This window comes from Heloderma suspectum, chromosome 4 (assembly GCF_057233095.1).
Source record: "Heloderma suspectum isolate Gila_16-S chromosome 4, 16-S_ref, whole genome shotgun sequence".
NCBI classification, from domain to species: Eukaryota; Metazoa; Chordata; class Lepidosauria; order Squamata; family Helodermatidae; genus Heloderma; species Heloderma suspectum.
This window is the reverse complement of record NC_139461.1, coordinates 78,796,558-78,815,749: the sequence shown is the minus strand read 5'-3', so window position 1 is coordinate 78,815,749 and position 19,192 is coordinate 78,796,558. Positions and strand designations below refer to the sequence as shown.

The window sequence follows — 19,192 nt, the reverse complement described above, 5'->3', positions numbered from 1 at the left end:
GCATTGCATTCCCACAATGGCCAACTAGATGCCTATGAAAACCCTACAAGTAGGACATGAGTGCAATAGCACCCTCCTGCTTATGAGAAAGGAATGGGGACTCCATGTTTTAATACTCTTCTACAGGTTGGTAAAATCTCTAACATAAATAGCATGTTGGGGAGAAGGCTGAACATTTCTCCCTTATCATTTGATTCTGTAAAATTCCTTATTGTACCACTTCTGGCTGCAGGTGATGATCACTTGAATACTCCTAACACTAGAATATGTGTCAAGGAGAAATGTTCAGTCTAGCCTTCTCCCCACATGCTATTTATCTATGTTAAAGGAGCCTGTACCATGGGAGGAATATTCAAATATGGAAACCTTCCCTGAAAGGTACAGTCCAGGAAAAGTTTTGCCATTCAATTCTGTTGAATATATCAAATGACTTATGGATACCTCCTAAACTGTTCTGTGCAGAAAGCAAATGTAGAGGCAACTGCCATAAAAAATATACATAGGCTGGATGTGGTACAGTTCACTCAATAAGATGCAAGCATTTTATGGACCTGAAAAAAGAAAATTACTTCATTTTGTTCAGAAACCGACATACTGTCATCACCACTGAACATGCTGACCCTATCCATCCCTATTTGTATATACTCTAAACCCCTAACAGCAGAGGTATTGCAGCCTCCTATTGCTCTCTCTCTTTCCCCATTGCTCTTTTCAATAAGTAGCTTGTGAAACATACATTCCAACTACTTTCACTTGATCCTAATTTCAAACTGTCACAACTACAGGTATTTTGATTTAGAGCACAAAATTTAGTTTCAACATATTTTTAAGCAGTCCTACTTCTCTTAATGACAAACCTATTGCAGATTGCCATGATCTTTCCTATTGTACAAACACTTAAAATGCTTCCTCTTTCTCAGCAGCACAGAAGTACTGAATATATAAAGTCAGAGTTTGCACTGACCTGATTTGCCAGAGGCTTCTATGCTTTATCATTTCATACAAGGGTTTCATTGTACCAAGCTACAAAGATGCAATTGTCTAGCACAAACAGGGTGTCTATGAGACATCAGTGTAAGCAAATTAAAATTAATTTGAGTGTTAAGGGCGGCGGGGGGGGGGGGGTTCCCCATCCTCTCCGCAGAAAGCAACCCGGGAGGAAAAACCCCATGACTAATAAGTCATGTGTTCACAGAATATTTGTTTACTTTGTCTCATTTTGTGCTACCTCTGTAGTTTCAGAGACGTAAGTGATACAGCTGAAGGTACATAGTGCATTATCTACACTGAGCAATGCCTGAGTTTTGCCTAAGTCAACTAGCACGAAAGTGACCTCAAGGTAAGCCAAGCAAGTCATTGCAATGACTCTCCCCCATGCTACCTCACCAAACTTAATTATACTAGCAGTATGCTGTTTCCCGCCTCCCAGCTGAGCAGAGCAGAGCAGAGCAAGCTGCTCCAGCTGGTCCAAGGACTACAGAAGCAGGCAAGCTCCCAGAGAGCGAGCGAACAGAGCGAGCGAACAGGGGGAGCAAACAGGAGTTGGCCAGGGGAGTTGCAGTGGTTGAAGAGACAAAGGAGACAGAGGCTAAGAGGTAAGTGGGTTGCAGGAAGCCCAGAGGGCTGCCCTTTATCCTTCTGATTGGCTGTGAGCTCACCAGGTGCTTCTGAGAGCTTCAACTGAATTGGAGCGGTGTGGCCTGAGTACTCCCAGCAGCTGACTGGGCGGGAAGCTTCAGTCTGTTTCCCGCCTCCCAGCTGAGCAGAGCAGAGCAGAGCAAGCTGCTCCAGCTGGTCCAGGGACTACAGAAGCAGGAAAGCTCCCAGACAGCGAGCGAACAGGGGGAGCAAACAGGAGTTGGCCAGGGGAGTTGCAGTGGTTGAAGAGACAAAGGAGACAGAGGCTAAGAGGTAAGTGGGTTGCAGGAAGCCCAGGGGGCTGCCCTTTATCCTTCTGATTGGCTGTGAGCTCACCAGGTGCTTCTGAGAGCTCCAACTGAATTGGAGGGGTGTGGCCCGAGTACTCCCAGCAGCTGACTGGGTGGGAAGCTTCAGTCTGTTTCCCGCCTCCCAGCTGAGCAGAGCAGAGCAAGCTGCTCCAGCTGGTCCAGGGACTACAGAAGCAGGCAAGCTCCCAGACAGCAAGCAAACAGGGCGAGCGAACAGGGGAGCAAACAGGAGTTGGCCAGGGGAGTTGCAGTGGTTGAAGAGACAAAGGAGACAAAGGAGACAGAGGCTAAGAGGTAAGTGGGTTGCAGGAAGCCCAGAGGGCTGCCCTTTATCCTTCTGATTGGCTGTGAGCTCACCAGGTGCTTCTGAGAGCTCCAACTGAATTGGAGCGGTGTGGCCTGAGTACTCCCAGCAGCTGACTGGGCGGGAAGCTTCAGTCTGTTTCCCGCCTCCCAGCTGAGCAGAGCAGAGCACAGCAGAGCAAGCTGCTCCAGCTGGTCCAGGGACTACAGAAGCAGGCAAGCTCCCAGAGAGCGAGCGAACAGGGCGAGCAAACAGGAGTTGGCCAGGGGAGTTGCAGTGGTTGAAGAGACAAAGGAGACAAAGGAGACAGAGGCTAAGAGGTAAGTGGGTTGCAGGAAGCCCAGAGGGCTGCCCTTTATCCTTCTGATTGGCTGTGAGCTCACCAGGTGCTTCTGAGAGCTCCAACTGAATTGGAGTGGTGTGGCCTGAGTACTCCCAGCAGTGACTGGGCGGGAAGCTTCAGTCTGTTTCCCGCCTCCCAGCTGAGCAGAGCAGAGCAGAGCAAGCTGCTCCAGCTGGTCCAGGGACTACAGAAGCAGGAAAGCTCCCAGAGAGCAAGCGAACGGGGGGAGCAAACAGGAGTTGGCCAGGGGAGTTCGGCGGGGGAGGTCAAGGGGGAGGCCCCTAACATTTTTTTTAAATTATTTTTATTTTTTATTTTAACTAACTTTTTTCCATTTATTTGTCTTGTAACACACACATTCACACCAGTGGGACTCTGCTTTTAACCTCTACTGAGTAGAGGAGCAGGCACAGGCTAGTCTAGAACAATCACAAAGCTAGACACAAAAAGGGAAAAGAGGCTATGGAAGGACAAGACTCTCCAGTGGTGGTGACCTGCAAGGCCTGTGCCATGTTTGTTTTCTTGCCTGAGAACAACATGGCCTACACCTGCAACAAGTGCAAGTTGATCACACTGCTGGAGGAAAACGTAAGTGGACTGGAACGGCGACTGTCGACCCTCCGGGGAATAAGAGAACACGAAGAGTTCTTGGGCAGAATGGGGGAACTACAGCAGCAAAGGGCAGACCAGAAGCTTGAAGAGCAACAGCAAAGATGAGGCAGTGGGAAATGCTGAGGTGAAGAAAAATGGAATAGAGGATACTCCTTGGAAAAGGGTGAAAGTTAGGAGAAGAAGAACTCTGCACCAGTGGAAGCAGTGGAGCTGTGGAACCGATTCCAGATACTTGCGGATGAGACTGGAGGACATGCAGAGGAAGAATCACAGGGGAACCTGCATGAGAGTGAGCAAGAGGCTAAAGGTCAGTTAAACAGAGGCGATGAAACCCAGGCCTACAAGAAGAAGAAGAGAAGAGTGGTAGTAGTGGGAGACTCCTTGCTGCGTGGGATTGAGACCCAAGTATGTCGCGAAGACCCATGGACTCGCCAGGTACGTTGTCTCCCGGGAGGATGGATTAGAGACGTGACTGAAAGGTTGCCTGCACTCATAAAGCCCACTGACAGGTATCCCTTTCTTCTCATCCATGTGGGAACAAATGATACCGCCAAGCGGAGCTACGAAGAGATCACGTCAGACTTTGAAGCTTTGGGAAGGAAACTCAAGAACTTTGGGGCCCAGATAGTTTTCTCATCCATCCTTCCAGTAGTTAGAAGAGGGATAGAAAGGGAACGAAAAATACTCTGGGTGAATGACTGGCTACGAAGGTGGTGCCGACAAAAGAGATTTGGATTCTGGGACCATGGGCTATACTTCCTGGAAAATGGGCTGTTGGCTAGGGACGGGTTGCACCTCACAAAGGATGAGAAGAATGTGTTTGGCCACAGCATGAAGAACTTCATCAGGAGGGCTTTAAAATGAATCCTACGGGGAAGGGAGATGTAATGTTGGGGGTAACAATGGACATAGGCGCATGCACTGCAATGGAGAGAACAGCTCTGATAGCACCTAATAATAGTCTTCAGACACATGTAGGAAGAAAGCCAGACTATGAAGCACATGGTCTTCGATGTCTATATACTAATGCCCAGAGTATGGGAAACAAACAGAACGAACTTGAACTCTTAATACAAGAGGGAAATTATGACCTGATAGGTATAACTGAGACTTGGTGGGATGACTCTCATGACTGGAATACAGCAATTGAAGGATATAACTTGTTCAAAAAGAATAGGAGGAACAGAAAGGGAGGTGGGGTTGCACTGTATGTGAAAAATACATATCTCTGCACAGAAATACAGAAGGAGGAGCTTGGTAGCCCCATCGAGAGCATCTGGGTTGAAATAAATGGAGCAAAGAATAAAAGGAACCTGGTGGTCGGAGTCTACTACCAGCCACCCAATCAAGGAGAAGACGAGTATGAAACTTTTGAAAAGCAAATAGCCAATGTTTTAAGGAAGCATGATGTAGTAGTAACGGGGGACTTCAATTTCCCCGATATTTGTTGGGAGACAAATTCTGCAAAACATGGCCCTTCCAGGAAATTCCTGACTTGTGTGGCGGATAACTTCCTCCTACAGAAAGTAGAGGAAGGAACTAGAGGATCGGCTATCCTTGACTTGACCCTAACCAACAGAGATGACTTAGTGGATAAAGTAGCAGTTACAGGAACTCTGGGGGAAAGCGACCATGTTGTACTTGAGTTCTTGGTTCTAAGGGAAGCAAAAGCCAAGTGTAGTCAAACGCGTACCCTGGATTTTAGGAAAGCTGATTTTCATAAACTCAGAACAATGATCAGTAAGGTCCCATGGCAAGCGATGCTAGCGAGAAAAGGAGTCCAAGATGGGTGGGAGCTTTTAAAAAAGGAAATTCTCAAGGCACAATCACAAACAATTCCAACAAGAAGAAAAGGTGGAAGACAACAGAAGAAGCCAATGTGGCTTCACAAAAAGCTTAGGGATGACCTGAAAACAAAAAAGGACACATGCAGGAAGTGGAAAGAAGGCCAAGTAACAAAGGAAGAGTACAGGCAGATAGCACAGAATTGCAGGGATGGCATCAGGAAGGCTAAAGCTGAGAATGAGCTGAGGTTAGCAAGGGATGTTAAAAACAACAAAAAGGCTTTCTTCAGCTACGTGCATAGTAAAAGGCAGAGGAAAGAAATGGTGGTTCAGCTATTAAATAAGGATGGCAAAACGATAACAGATGACAAAGAAAAGGCAGAGGTGCTCAATTCCTACTTTGGCTCAGTCTTCTCCCAAAGGAGGGTCTATCACCCCCCTGGCAAAGGCGAAGTACAGGCTGAAGGGGCAGGATTGCAGCTTGAGATCGACAGGCATATGGTCAAGGAACACCTAATGACTTTGAATGACTTCAAATCTCCAGGGCCAGATGAACTGCATCCTAGAGTCATAAAGGAACTGGCAGAAGAACTCTCAGAACCGCTGTCTATTCTCTTTGAGAAATCATGGAGGACGGGGGAAGTGCCAGATGACTGGAGGAGGGCTAATGTTGTCCCTATCTTCAAAAAGGGTAAAAAGGAGGAACCTGGGAACTACAGACCAGTCAGTCTGACATCAATCCCTGGGAAAATTCTGGAAAAGATGATAAATCAATCCATCTGGAAGCACCTTGACAACAATGCCGTGATTACTCAAAGCCAACATGGATTTGTCAAAAACAAGTCCTGCCAGACAAATCTGATCTCATTTTTTGATCAAGTAACCTCCCCTGTAGACCGTGGGAATGCTGTAGACATCATATACCTCGACTTCAGCAAAGCTTTCGACAAAGTGCCCCATGGTATCCTGATGAGCAAATTAGCTCAAAGTGGGCTAGATGAAACAACGATCCAGTGGATCCACAGCTGGCTACAGAATCGGACTCAAAGAGTGCTTCTCAATGGGACCTTCTCAAACTGGGGAGAGGTAACGAGTGGGGTACCGCAGGGCTCAGTCCTGGGCCCAGTGCTCTTCAACATTTTTATTAATGACTTGGAGGAGGAGGTGCAGGGAATGCTGATCAAATTTGCAAATGACACAAAATTGGGAGGGATAGCTAATACTTTGGAAGATAGAAACAAAATTCAAAGTGATCTGGATAGACTGGAGTGCTGGGCAGAAAACAACAGAATGACATTTAATAGGGATAAATGCCAAGTTCTGCACCTAGGAAAAAGAAACCAAATGCAGTTACAAGATGGGGGATACGTGGCTCAACCACACTACAAGCGAGAAGGATCTTGGAATTGTTGTCGATCACAAGCTGAATATGAGCCAACAATGTGATGTGGCTGCAAAAAAGGCAAATGCTATTTTGGGCTGCATTCATAGAAGCATCGCTTCCAAATCCCGGGAAGTACTAGTTCCCCTCTACTCAGCACTGGTTAGGCCTCATCTGGAGTACTGTGTCCAGTTCTGGGCACCACACTTTAAGAAGGATGCAGACAAACTGGAGAGGGTTCAGAGGAGGGCAACAAAGATGATCAGGGGACTGGAAACAAAGCCCTGTGAAGAGAGACTGAAAGAACTGGGCATGTTTAGCCTTGAGAAGAGAAGACTGAGGGGAGATATGATAGCACTCTTCAAGTACTTGAAAGGTTGTCACAGAGAAGAAGGCCAAGATCTCTTCTGGATCATCCCAGAGTGCAGGACACGGAATCATGGGCTCAAGTGACAGGAAGCCAGATTCCGGCTGAACATAAGGAAAAACTTCCTGACTGTAAGAGCAATACGACAATGGAACCAATTACCTGGGGAGGTGGTGGGCTCTCCCACACTGGAGGCCTTCAAGACGAGGCTGGACAGCCATTTGTCAGGGATGCTCTGACTTGGATTCCTGCATTGAGCAGGGGGTTGGACTCGATGGCCTTGTAGGCCCCTTCCAACCCTACTATTCTATGATTCTATGATTCTACTCTCTAGGTGGAAGATTATAAATGTGCAGTTACTACAATATCCTCGGCCCTACTTTTACATTCAAAATGCTTTTAAGAGCAGGGAATGCTACCACTAGGTAAAACCAAAGTGTTACTGCAGTATAAGGATGTGTCTAAAAGGTTTGATAAAACAGTGTGTATGTTTTATTTAACACTATATAAACTTCAGCACATTTTCAATGTTAAATGCTTTTTTAAAAAAATGCAGGAGATGGCTATTTACCTGTAACACCAGACTCCAAAAACCGCTGCAAAAAAGACAAGCAAAAATCCTGTGTAGGAGATCCACATGATGACATACATGGCATCCAAACCAAGCAAAAGCCAAGGTGTGGGAGGTGGAGGAGGTTGTGGTTTGGGGCCACAGACAATAGTGCAATCCTGACAACTGCAGGGTCCTGTGACATCATCCATAGACTCATTGCAGCCTTTGGTAACATTGTTCATAGGAGTCATCCCATGGACAGAAACATCTGACAAGAGAGAGGTTAATGAATACAAAACAAAAAGGCTGAATGTGACACTAAGTTTGTAGGTATGACCAATGGCCTTTTAAAATTGACATAAGCCAGTAAGAACAGTTTTAGTTTGACAGCTACAACCTTCAACATTACCACATCGTTAGAAAAGTTTCTGCTCACTAGTGTAAGCAAGTTTGTTTGAGCAAAGAGACTGTACAATGCACGTAATTCCATCTTCCTGCATTAAAAAAGCATTCAGAGTTGCCATGCTATTAGTTACAAATAAATTGCAACTACTCAACGTTTTTTGCAAACCAGAATATTCCAGAAATGTAACAAGCAATGGCACAACTTCTCCCTTGGGGCATCATATAAAGGAACAAAACTGAATATAGTATGAAATATCTTAGACTTTCTATGAGTTACAAATACTTAATCTGGATTTACAGTTTGTCTTGACACAGCAGCCTTCAAGAACCACTGAAGGCACAGTCTGCTGACAGACTGAGGTGATGGATCTTCTCAATTTATACGATCAGCAAAATATTTTCCAGAGCAGAATCCAAGACTGGAATCAAGGTGCATATTTAGAAATACTAATAGCTGCAAATCTTTCTGGGTGGTGATATTCCTAACCTTCCTTTAAGTGTTGATTTGGCACTTCAGAGGTCAACATAAAATCTGAAAATGTGTGTAAATGGAATACACTGCTAACACAAGACAGACTGTAAATGAGAATTCAGCTAAAGTTCCTATTGAGTACTCTGAGAGAATTCTGCAAGGGTGGGGGACCTATTAAAATGGTCCGCCCCCAGAGACTAATAGGTCCTGAAGGATTCCAGACTCTGGGGGGATTTTCTTGCTGGTATGGCTGGTGCTCCTGTCAAAGCCCAAGTCACTTTGTGGAATGCAGAGATGACTCAGGCAGTTGACAAGATCGCACCCAAGCACCTTCTCCCTCTGAGCAGAGCCCAGCCAGCTCCCTGGTATATGCCTGAGCTGAGGGCAATTAAGCAACAGGAAGACGACTAGAACACAGGTGGAGGAAAACCCGTGCAGAGTCTGACCAAACACAGGTTAGAGCTCGTTGCTGAGCCTACTCTGTGGTGGTGGTGGTGGCAACAAGGGAGTTCTTCTCCACCACCATTGTATCTTCTCAGTGTCATCAAGTGGAGCTTTTCTGAGTGGTTTTTGGCCTGCTGCATTCTGGGCCAGGGAAAGAAATAGTGGAAACCTCAGTAGCACGCTGTGACGAGTTTGCACAGCACTTTGAAGATAAAGTTGCTCAAATTTGTCAAAAATTGGACACCACAATTAATGCAGTTCCATTAGTAGGAGTGCCCAGAGCACCATCTGGTCCAGTTTTATTGGATGAGTTTCTGTTGTTGAGGCCTAAGGATGCAGACAAGGTGCTTGGCCAAGTCCAGTTGACCACCTGTGTGCTTGACCCTTGCTCTTCATGGCTCATTACATCTAATAAGAAGGGGATATTCGACTAGGTCCAGGAGGTTGTAAATTCCTCCTCAAGAGAGGGAGTGGTGCCATCCTCTTTAAAAGAGGAGGTAACATCAACCTGTACGTGGATGATGTTAACAACTATAGCCCGCTAGCTAATATCCCCTTCCTGGGCAAAGTGCTTGAGCAGGTGGTTGCCGAACAACTCCAGGCTCTCTTGAATGAAACTGATTATCTAGATCCGATTATCTAGATTTCAAACAGGCTTCAGGCCTGGTTTTGGAATGGAAATGGCCTTGTTTGCCCTGTGGGATGATCTTTGCCAGGAGAGGGACAGGGGGAGTGTGACCCTGTTGATTCTCTAGGACCTCTCAGTGGCTTTTGATATCATCGACCATGGTATCCTTCTGCAGTGGTTTTGATCCTACTGCACTGCAGTGGTTTTGATGGCCAATTGGATGGCCAATTCCAGAAGATGGTGCTGGGGGATTATTGCTCTATGCCTTGGCAACTATGCTATGGGGTTCCACAGGGCTCTATTCTATCCCCCATAATGTTCAACTTCTAATGAAACTGCTGGGGGAGGTTATCTGGAGGTGTGGGCTGAGGTGTCATTAATATACAGATGACATCCAGCTCTCTCTCCTTTTCATCAAATCCAGATAAGGCAGTGACTGTTCTGAATCAGTGCCTGGACACAGTAATGGACTGGATGAGGGTCAATAAACTGAAACTCAATCCTGACAAGATGGATGTACAGTTAGTGGGTGGTTCATCTGCCCAACTAAGTGATGTTCAACATGTTTGGAAGGGGTTGCACTCCTCCAAAAGGATCAGGCTCATAGTTTGAGGGTGCTCTTGGATCCAGAACAGTCACTCAAGGCAGAGGTGGACTCAGGGACACAAAGCATTGTTTATCAGCTTAGGGTGATATACCAACTATGTCCTTATCTGGACAGAGATAGCCTAGCTACAGTTATTCATGCTCTGATAACCTCTTGTCTGGATTACTGCAATGTGTTATATGTGGGGCTGCCTTTGAAAACGGTCCAGAAACTTCATCTGGTCCAAAATAGAGCAGCAAGACTGTTAAGAGGGACCGGCCAATGTGATCATATTATGCAGTACTTTTCCATCTGCACTGGCTGCCAATCCAAGTCTGAGCCAGATTCAAAGTGCTGGTATTAACATTCAAAGCCCTAAACAGCTGGGGTCAGGTTCCCTGAATGATCGTCTCCTCCCATAGACTGTGCCTAAGACCATCCTCAGCAGTTCTTCTCTGGGAGCTCCTGCCAAAGGAAGTGATGCAGGTGGCTACCAAGAGGAGGGCTTTTTCTGCTGAAGAATTCGGTTATGGAATGAGTTTCCTAGAGAGGTCTGCTTAGTGCCCTACACTGTGCTCTTTCTGGCGCCAGGTAAGGACCCTTTTATTTTCCCGGGCATGTTAGTCTTTCAGTTCTGTTGTTTTAAATCTGTTATTGTATTTTAAATGTCTGAACTGCTACTAGGTTTTATTTTGGTTTTACTTTTATACTGTATTTTTAACCTTTTAAATTGTATATTATATTTTATATCATATTTTGTGGTTTTAGTTGTTGTGAACCACCCAGAGAGCTTCAGATATTGGGCAGTATAGAAATGTAATAAATAAATAAAGTTTACCTAAAGACATTGAATCCATTATTCTCCATTTTAGCTAGTAATTAATAGAACTTGTGCCATTTTTCCCCAAGTGAAAATTTCTCAATCCCAGGTCTTAAAAAGGGAACAGAAAGAGATGGCACTATATCCAGCAGTGTCCTTTTCAGAGATTTTCAGTCTTGTAGTTTTGAAGCACTGCAATATCCCCATAAGTTATTTTAGTATAAGCAACAAGTTTTTTTTAAAAAAAGAAAATCAGTAGAAAGAAATTAAAGTGAAAAAATTCTGCCCAGAATACTGAACAAACTTGTTACAGTGCAAGTAGAAAAACATGGTTCTAAGCATTTGTTGTACTGTTTCTGTCTCTAAATATAGTCACATTATTGTTCAAACACAACTGCAGTAGATAACCATTTAATTTTTTATGCATATTTTATAGCAGCACAGTTCAATGATTTATGTATTTCAATATAACACTGTGGTTATCATTAGTCATGCTCAATAAAGAAAAGAATTCTAAAACATTTCCTACCTGAAAATATTGGAATGATGTTGAAAGGAGTCTGACCATTATCCTTGCTAAACATATACTGAATCCAGTTGGTTGCATTGCATTCTTTAGCATCTTTTCCACACAACAGTCCCAATGCTTTAACATTGCTTGATGGAGCCTCCACATCTTTACAGGCATTATACATACCTAGAAGTGTGATTTTAATAAAGAAAAGGACAAAGTTGATAATACCAACGAATACGAATACAATTTCTTAAACTGAGTCAGCAACTACAATAAAGCAACTCTTGAGTTTACAGCACGACAGATAAACATTATGACCTGTTTGCACATGACAACCCATCAGTTTAAGAACTGATGAACTGTTGTTACATGTGAACGTGTACATACATACATTTTGTGCACAGTTCAAGTTTAACCAGGGCTTCACAATCATCTCACTAGCACCCCAACGGCAACTGATTCTCCCAACAGTTCTCCATGAACTGCACAGAATGCAGGAAGGATCTATTTTCCTTTGTACTGTTTTTACAAAGGACAGAGTGCTGTTTCTGCCTCATGCAAAAGTGAGTTATGCAAAGAAGGCATATCTTGAGAGGCAGGGGACAAAGGCAAAATAATCTAACCTGAAGTTGTGGGAGAAGCCCAGACAGCAGCAGCAAAGGGATCCATTTTCTCTTTGCTCTAGTGAGGTCAGTACCTCAAGAAAGGTGGGATATGACAACCTGGTTGTCAAGGCAGCAGGATGTGCTTTAGCCCAGGTGCTGCCCAGGATGGACTAAAATAAAACAATTTTAAAAACAGATTTTAAAAATGGATTTTTTTTAAATGTAAGTACTTCCTCTTAAAGAATTTGGATAATATTAAATGATCTAAATAGTTAGCCCTACAGTTAATCTCTAAACTGAATCAATGCCTTCTAACTGCTATATTTGAATTAGTGCACTCCTCTGATTCTGCGGGGTTTCAAGAAGTGGGTGACAGGATGCATGGTTCAATGCAAGCTTGAAAAAAGAACAGGGGAGGGCGAATGAGAAAATTTTCCCTGCTATTCATTGGAGCACTGAAGAAGAAAACAGTTGCCAGACTGAATATTCTTCAGAAAAGGAACTGTAACAGATTACCCTGGAGCTCCTACATCAGTCTTGCAAATAGGATTAATTATAGACCAGTTTATCCAATAGAGTAATTCCCTCCCATTTTAAAAAAGCACTGCAATAGCACACACTTGCACACTGCTCTCCTCCCCCATCCCGACTTAATCCTCTTTTCCATGCCAGTCAATGACTTCTGACAGATGAACTGCACAGCTTGTTTATACGTGTACACACAAATAATTGCTTTTATAAGATCCAGACAGCAACAAAAATACTGAGAAGCTACAATTATTTGACTGCCTTGCTTACCATTAGAAAAATGTTCACCAATGTAAAACTGCAGCTCTGTGATACTGGTTTTATTTTCTTTTGTAACTGGATCATAATATGGACTTGTCTGTGTAACATTCAGAAACTCAGATTGATGAGGACTGCAGGTTAGCTCACAGAACAAGTTTATTAAATTATAAAAACAAGATGGACACCTGAAGAGAGAATCAACATCAGGGATCTGTACAGTTATCCAGTATGTGCACTTAAAATATAAGACATTCAAAATGGTAATATGCCGCCTCACATAGCACCATCGTGGGTTATTTAACTCGTTGTGAGACTGCAAGGTGTGCAGGGTGCGTACGGCCACCATTCTGCATATCCAACCCCTGCTTGGGGTTGTCATGTTGTGCGAACCTGGCAAGTGTGGGTTATACGAGGGTTAAACAACCCTCACATAATCCTAACAGATCCTGGGTTATGCAAAGGTTGTTTAACGCTCACATAACCCATGCTCACCAGGTTCGCGTGACACGACAACTCCTGAGAGGATGTTGGATATGTACAGTGGTGCCCAAGACAACCTGCGCTATGTGAACCAGGTCAACATTTGTTTTCAAGAAGGACAAACAGTTCTTATGGCCAAAGTAGCATATTTAAATAGTACTCTCTTGAAATCTGAAGATCTAAGAATGACCAGCAAGTTATTCAGCTATATTTAATACAGCAAAGATCAAAAATATTTCATTTGAAGAAACTCAACTACATCACTAAGAACAATAGTTGAACCAAACAAGACTTACAGCCCAATCTCACATGTGCTTACACAGCACCAGAGCAGTGGGGATTACTCCCATATAAGAGTACACAGGCCTAAGATTCAAACACCACTATTTAGTATTTTTGCCCGATAAAAACCAGAGGCAATCTGAATTACAGACACACAAATATGAAGAAAACATATATTACAGAAACCCTTCAAGTAATTGCCATTTATTGAAAGTGATTTGTAGAAGGCCATTATGCTGACAAAAATCACCAAATGGCCACTATTTGTACACATCTACTTGAGAAGCCTTGAGAGAAAGTTGTCTATTAAAATGCATTGCTCTGATAGCATTCTACCATCAGGTGAGTAGAATAATGTCTGGAACATTTTTTGGGTTAAGCCAGACATAATACTGAAGGAGCTTGTAGATATACATTTTCCCTTCATCTTTCCTAGAAAATTGAACGGCTACCAGACATCCTCCAGTTTATTGAAAAAGATAAGAAAAAATGACCTTCCATAGAACGTACAACATGCATTAACTAAAGAGCCAGGAGCTTCATCTATGGGGAGTATAGAAATGTAATTAATGATGATGATGATAAACACTGCCCCGTTTACCTGGAAAGAAACTGCAGAGGGAGCTCCATGTTGTCTTTCAAAGTCTGAAGTTGCTGTACATCACAACAAAGGCTAACATTCTCAAAGAAAAAACCTGGGCAGAGTTCCTTCAGAAAAAAATGAATATTTAAAAAAACATTTCAAAACTGATAAAGTAGTGTCCAATTTTTTTCTATTGCTGACTCTAGACATCTGACTTGGAAAACATAGCCCACTTCTGGTTTAGAATCAGGGTGACAGTGAAATTATTTCATGCATCCTTAGAAATGTGAATGTGCTGATATAAAAAGTACGGGTAGGTTTGATATGACTCTATCCCTCACAGTCACTGAAACCAAGAAATGTGTATACTAACTATAAAGGACAAAGTTAAGTAATCAGAACATAACCTACTACCATGCAGTTAACATTTTGTATTCATATTGGCAATAGAATAAGGATTAAATGTTTTTATTGTGCTACACGGCATTTAAGAAAAGTATGCTTAAGTCTTTTACCCCATTTCCACTAAAATTCTTATTTTTAAGTAATCATTTAGTAAAACTGTAATTCACTACTTACCTGCACCAAATCATAGCCATCCTTTGGTAGTGGCAACGCTGGGCCATTATATTCACAATTGTATCTTTTATCTCCAGAAGCAATTCCGCACTGGCCATACCAGACACATGAGTCTGAGAATACCTACACAGCAGGGAAAAAAAAAAGGTTAGAACCTCAGTTAAGAAATGGCAAGCATGTTAACAGGTCACTATAGTAACTTTAGTAATCTGAAGTTACAAAAGGCTAAAATGCGAATCAGGTCATATCGACCACCACAGGTTTCACAACTGTAAGAAACATTTCAAAGGAAGCGTTTGCTGGATATCAGAAAGATGTTTTTAGCTGCACCCACAGGCTGCAGCATGCCTCCCAATCTAATATCAAAAACTGCTTTTTTTTAAAACCGAGGAAGGCCACCTCGGTTTTAAAAGCAGTCATCCATGTGGCATGGTGATTGCTATTAGAGAAGTACAAGCTCAAAGCCCTACTGGGCATGCAGGATAATGTGCTCAACATATGTAGAAATCGCCTAAAAACTCTGTGAAGAAATTTATGCAGATAATCACAGAAGTTGCATTAGACGAGGGGAGAAAAAACTGCAACATAAAAGAATTCTTAAGATGACCGTCTCATGATGCATGCAAGACATCTGGTAACAATACTTTATCCTCGTGGATGGAAGGAAATGGCTATGATCAGCATTTTTCTCTTGACTCAACATGACAGAGTGGCGTTTTCTGCTATCAAACTAGACAACACTGCATGAAGTTCAGAGAACTGATGTAATAGCTACATCCCTAATTCAAATCTTATCTCAGCCATTAGGCAACCACAAGCAAGCCACTATTCTCTCACCCTCAGCTCCCTTCTAATATGTAATAAGAGAATATTAGTACTGGATACCTTAGATAGAAGTATTTGTTATTGAAATATTACATGTGTTAATTATAACCCTAGATTGTGTTGTTAGCAATCTTACTGCTGCAGTATGTATAAGCCACAATTATTAAGGGGGCCTTATTGGTTGTTCCACAACCAACAGCGTGTTGTTGGGTAACATCATGTAAACAGGCCTTCTCGGTATTGGACCCACACTCTGGAACAGTCTCCCACATTTGGCTCAAGAGGCAGAAACCGTGGTGAGCTTCAAACGCCTCTCAAAAACACATTTGTTCACTCAGGCTTTCCCTGATTTGTAATTGATCACAACACTGCATTTTACTGCTTTTGCTGTAATGTTTTAAGGTATTTATGTTTTATACTGTTTTAATATTGGTTTCTATATTATATGTGTTTTTATGTAAACTGCCTGGAAATCCTGAGATGTCAAGCAGTATAGAAGCAGCAATCATAATCATCATCACCACCACTACCACCCTATTAATATTTCCTGGCTGAATTTGCATTTACATGTTTTTCTGGGCTTGGATTTTGAAGAGCAATACTTACAGCAACCTTAATTCGGTACAAAACTGAGGGATGTTTTGTCATTAATGAAAGCATACCACTGGCACCCAAAGTACACAATTTTAGAAGCTTTTTCAATTCTGGAAGCTTTTTCATCTAGAGGGATCTGAATGCATGGTTCTAAAGATAAGATACCAGCATTATCTTTGGAATGACCTTCAATAGTTTATTGCACGTAATGTAGTTGGCTTACAAGGGCAGATTCCTATGATCTATGCTCAACCTTCACTTTGTTCCCTTACGGAAAAGGGGATTTTTGAAATTATACCAAATAGCATTAGATCCCTTTTATTTTGCTTAGCCATTATACATTAAGAAGTTAGGGCCACACCCGAGTGGGCAAGTCTGCTGCCTCCCACAGGCTTCCCACTTCTGCTTTGAATCTGCTTTGCTGTGACATCCGAACCTGGCACTCTGGGTTGTTGAGGGAGAAATAATCTAGAGTTTTTAAGTCTTACAACTCCCAGCACACTCTAGCCAACATGGCTGGCTGGGGCACGCTGGGAGTTGTAGAACCTTTTTCTGTCTAAATGTGTATAGGATTGCAACCTTAGTGATTTAAGTTGACTTGAGTCCTTCCCAATTCAGAGGAATAAATGTTTCCCCAAACATCTGATTGTATGCACGAGACAGCTCTATGTTTACATAAATTAATTATTTTAAGAGATAAAGTTATAGGAACTCTTTTTTTAAAGATCAAAGCTTACAGAAAAAGTACTTGTTTTAAATCCCAATTGTTATTTGGCATCTATTCCCTCCTCAAACAGCAGATGTATAAGCAAACATGTACGTAAGTGTCATATATAGCAAGAAAACATCAGCATGCTTTTACAAATTATTTGCCTTTTGGAGAAGAACTGAGGCACTATTGTTTTAGCACTACAATGTTTCTTTTTGCAAGTCTTCAACAATATCTTGGAAAAGTTTCTGCCACTGCCTACTTGAACTAATATAGCCCCAAACAATCTTTTGTATTTGTTGCCATGGTTTCACCCCACTACATAGAAACACTGACTTTTCTATACAGAACCACATAGAGAAATGCCTACACTAAATTCTGGGAAGTTATCTGCTATTATTACAGTGCTAAGCTATCATTACAGTACCAACATCCATGTAGGAAAGAAGAATGAGTGGGTGGGAGACTACTTTAGACCTTTTTTTCTGTGTGCTGTTTGCATACACATATTCTTAAATTGTTCGGTTAACAGAAACAGACAGAAATTACTGTGCACCTCTGCTACATTTGGGACACATGAAACAGATGAAACTGCAGTGATTCTTGAGTTATGTCCCCCCACCAAAACCTGGTGAGATCAAAGATGTCTGAAGTGTACCCATCCATAAATTTTGGCTACAAAGGATTCCACCAGAAACACTCTGGCATAACGCTTATTTTGATTCTAGAAACATTGCAGAAATACTCCCCTGCAGACAACAGAGCATCATATGTACTGTTCTTCCCATTAATCCAAGATAGAATCTTATATAAATATCAGGCATATACCATACAAAGGCTAATTCAATACAAGATGTCAAAATACACATTTTAATATGCATCAGAATAAAGCTCAGGTCAGTTTCCTTGAACTTCTAATTCAGAAAGAATGAGGGAAATTGATCACTTCATTGTACAGAACACCCACTGATAAAAACACATATTGATGATAGTTCTCATCCATCCTCTTAGAGAATAGTCCTGTGGCCCCTAGACAGCATCTGCAGGGCCATAGCATAGTTCAGATTCCCAGATCCAAGGTCGGAGACAGTGCTCCAACCTCAGAGCTGGGAATTGGAGCCCCGACCGACCTCCCCCTCGCAGCCTGCACACAAAGAACTGCACCAGCTGCTTCTCTGATGACAGGAACAGAACCTTGGAGGGGGAAAAGGGGGCATTTTGGTGGGTGGGGAGGGGAAGAGACTGGAGGGACCAGGATACAAACTATCCTGAGGATTCTCCAACCTCCCTCCCTCCCCCTCCGAGGCGCTTTCACTAGACGGGCAAAAAACCCAGTCTACTAGAAAATGCAGGGCCGGAGGACAGAGAGGCAAAGATCGCCTCTGCCGCTCCTCCCACCCTGCACAGGATGACTGTTAGCCTCCAAGTTGGAGGCTTACAATCATCACAACAGGATTGTGTCCTTAGTCTTAATTTACCATATGGACAATTTCTACAAGCACAAAGGAATTGTACAAAGAATAGGGAGTTTCAACAGGAATCAAACACTCTTGAAACTCAGTTTTTGGAGAGGGGATATCGTGAGAGGTTGCTTGAAGGAAGGAAATAGAGGGCAGCTGCCAGGCCACGGAATGTTCTTTGGAGGAATAGGGACAGGGCTGTGAATAACAGAATTCTACTCTCACAATGAATCACATGTCTAATAGGCTGCAGAGCAATATTAGGAGACACAGGTGTCTCCTATGAGACGTTCCAGAATAAGCCTTTGATCTCTTTTAAAGGTACAAGGAATTTGAAAGATATGGAAAATCACCAGGGTCCTTAAAAATGGGTGGGTGAGCATTTGAGTAACATCAGGAATGGAAGGGGAGGGTCCCCTTTGGTACAACACTTTTGTGAGATTTAATAAGCATTAGAAATGTAAATTTGGGATTTTATTGTTTTTTGAGATGAGACCTGGAGGGACATGTTTGCACCTGTGTTTAAGATATAGATAAGTGTTTTAAAGTCATGCAAACATGCAATGACAAGGAGATTTTGATTAGTGCAGGTATGAGAGTCTTAGTTTTAGCAGATGGTTGTGTTTATTATATTTTAATTGTTTATAAATACATTCATGTATGAGTTTTTATGAGTTTCATTTGTGAATTTTCTTATAGCTGCTTATCTGATTTCATTCTCTCTAAGTGTAGTGGACTCTCAATGCAGAGTGACAATTGTAACTATGGTTTGTCAATTCAGAAATCACACCAAGTCATCATTACGTTTCCTTAACCATGGTTTGGCATGATGTCTGAATTAAGCCAGGTTCTTTTGGACAACTGAATACATAGGTTTTTGTTCTGAATTAGGTCGTTTTGCCTAAATACAACTTGGTGACTTTTGCAAAGAAGTGCTGACTTGAAAATGCCATCCACCACTTTGCCTCCATTTAAATGCCACACATTTTAGAACTCAATTCCAGTTAAAGCAGTATGAAATGCAGTCACTGCAGAGACTATCAGAACTCAATACCCACTTTTACATCCTGCATATTTTAATAGTCCTCTAATTTTAGGATTAATAGTCCCCTTCATGGATCACT

The 19,192-nt window shown here is 42.5% G+C and overlaps 1 protein-coding gene and 1 long non-coding RNA gene across 2 annotated transcripts in view; one reads left to right on the top strand and one right to left on the bottom strand.

Annotated features, from left to right (window-relative positions):
- The window catches only part of NPC1 (NPC intracellular cholesterol transporter 1), a 53,876-nt gene that overhangs the window by 25,486 nt on the left and 9,198 nt on the right, over positions 1 to 19,192 (bottom strand). The window contains exons 2-6 of the mRNA XM_084849694.1: positions 14,481 to 14,603; positions 13,920 to 14,026; positions 12,566 to 12,741; positions 11,178 to 11,345; positions 7,312 to 7,561 (exon numbers count right to left, since the gene is read on the bottom strand). Coding sequence (XP_084705820.1) covers positions 7,312 to 7,561; positions 11,178 to 11,345; positions 12,566 to 12,741; positions 13,920 to 14,026; positions 14,481 to 14,603 — 824 coding nt within the window. The remainder of the gene's footprint in view (positions 1 to 7,311; positions 7,562 to 11,177; positions 11,346 to 12,565; positions 12,742 to 13,919; positions 14,027 to 14,480; positions 14,604 to 19,192) is intronic.
- Positions 1,233 to 18,737, top strand: LOC146347045 (uncharacterized). The gene is made up of 3 exons (XR_014790128.1): positions 1,233 to 1,339; positions 10,251 to 10,419; positions 13,755 to 18,737. It is a non-coding gene; the product is annotated as an uncharacterized LOC146347045 (long non-coding RNA).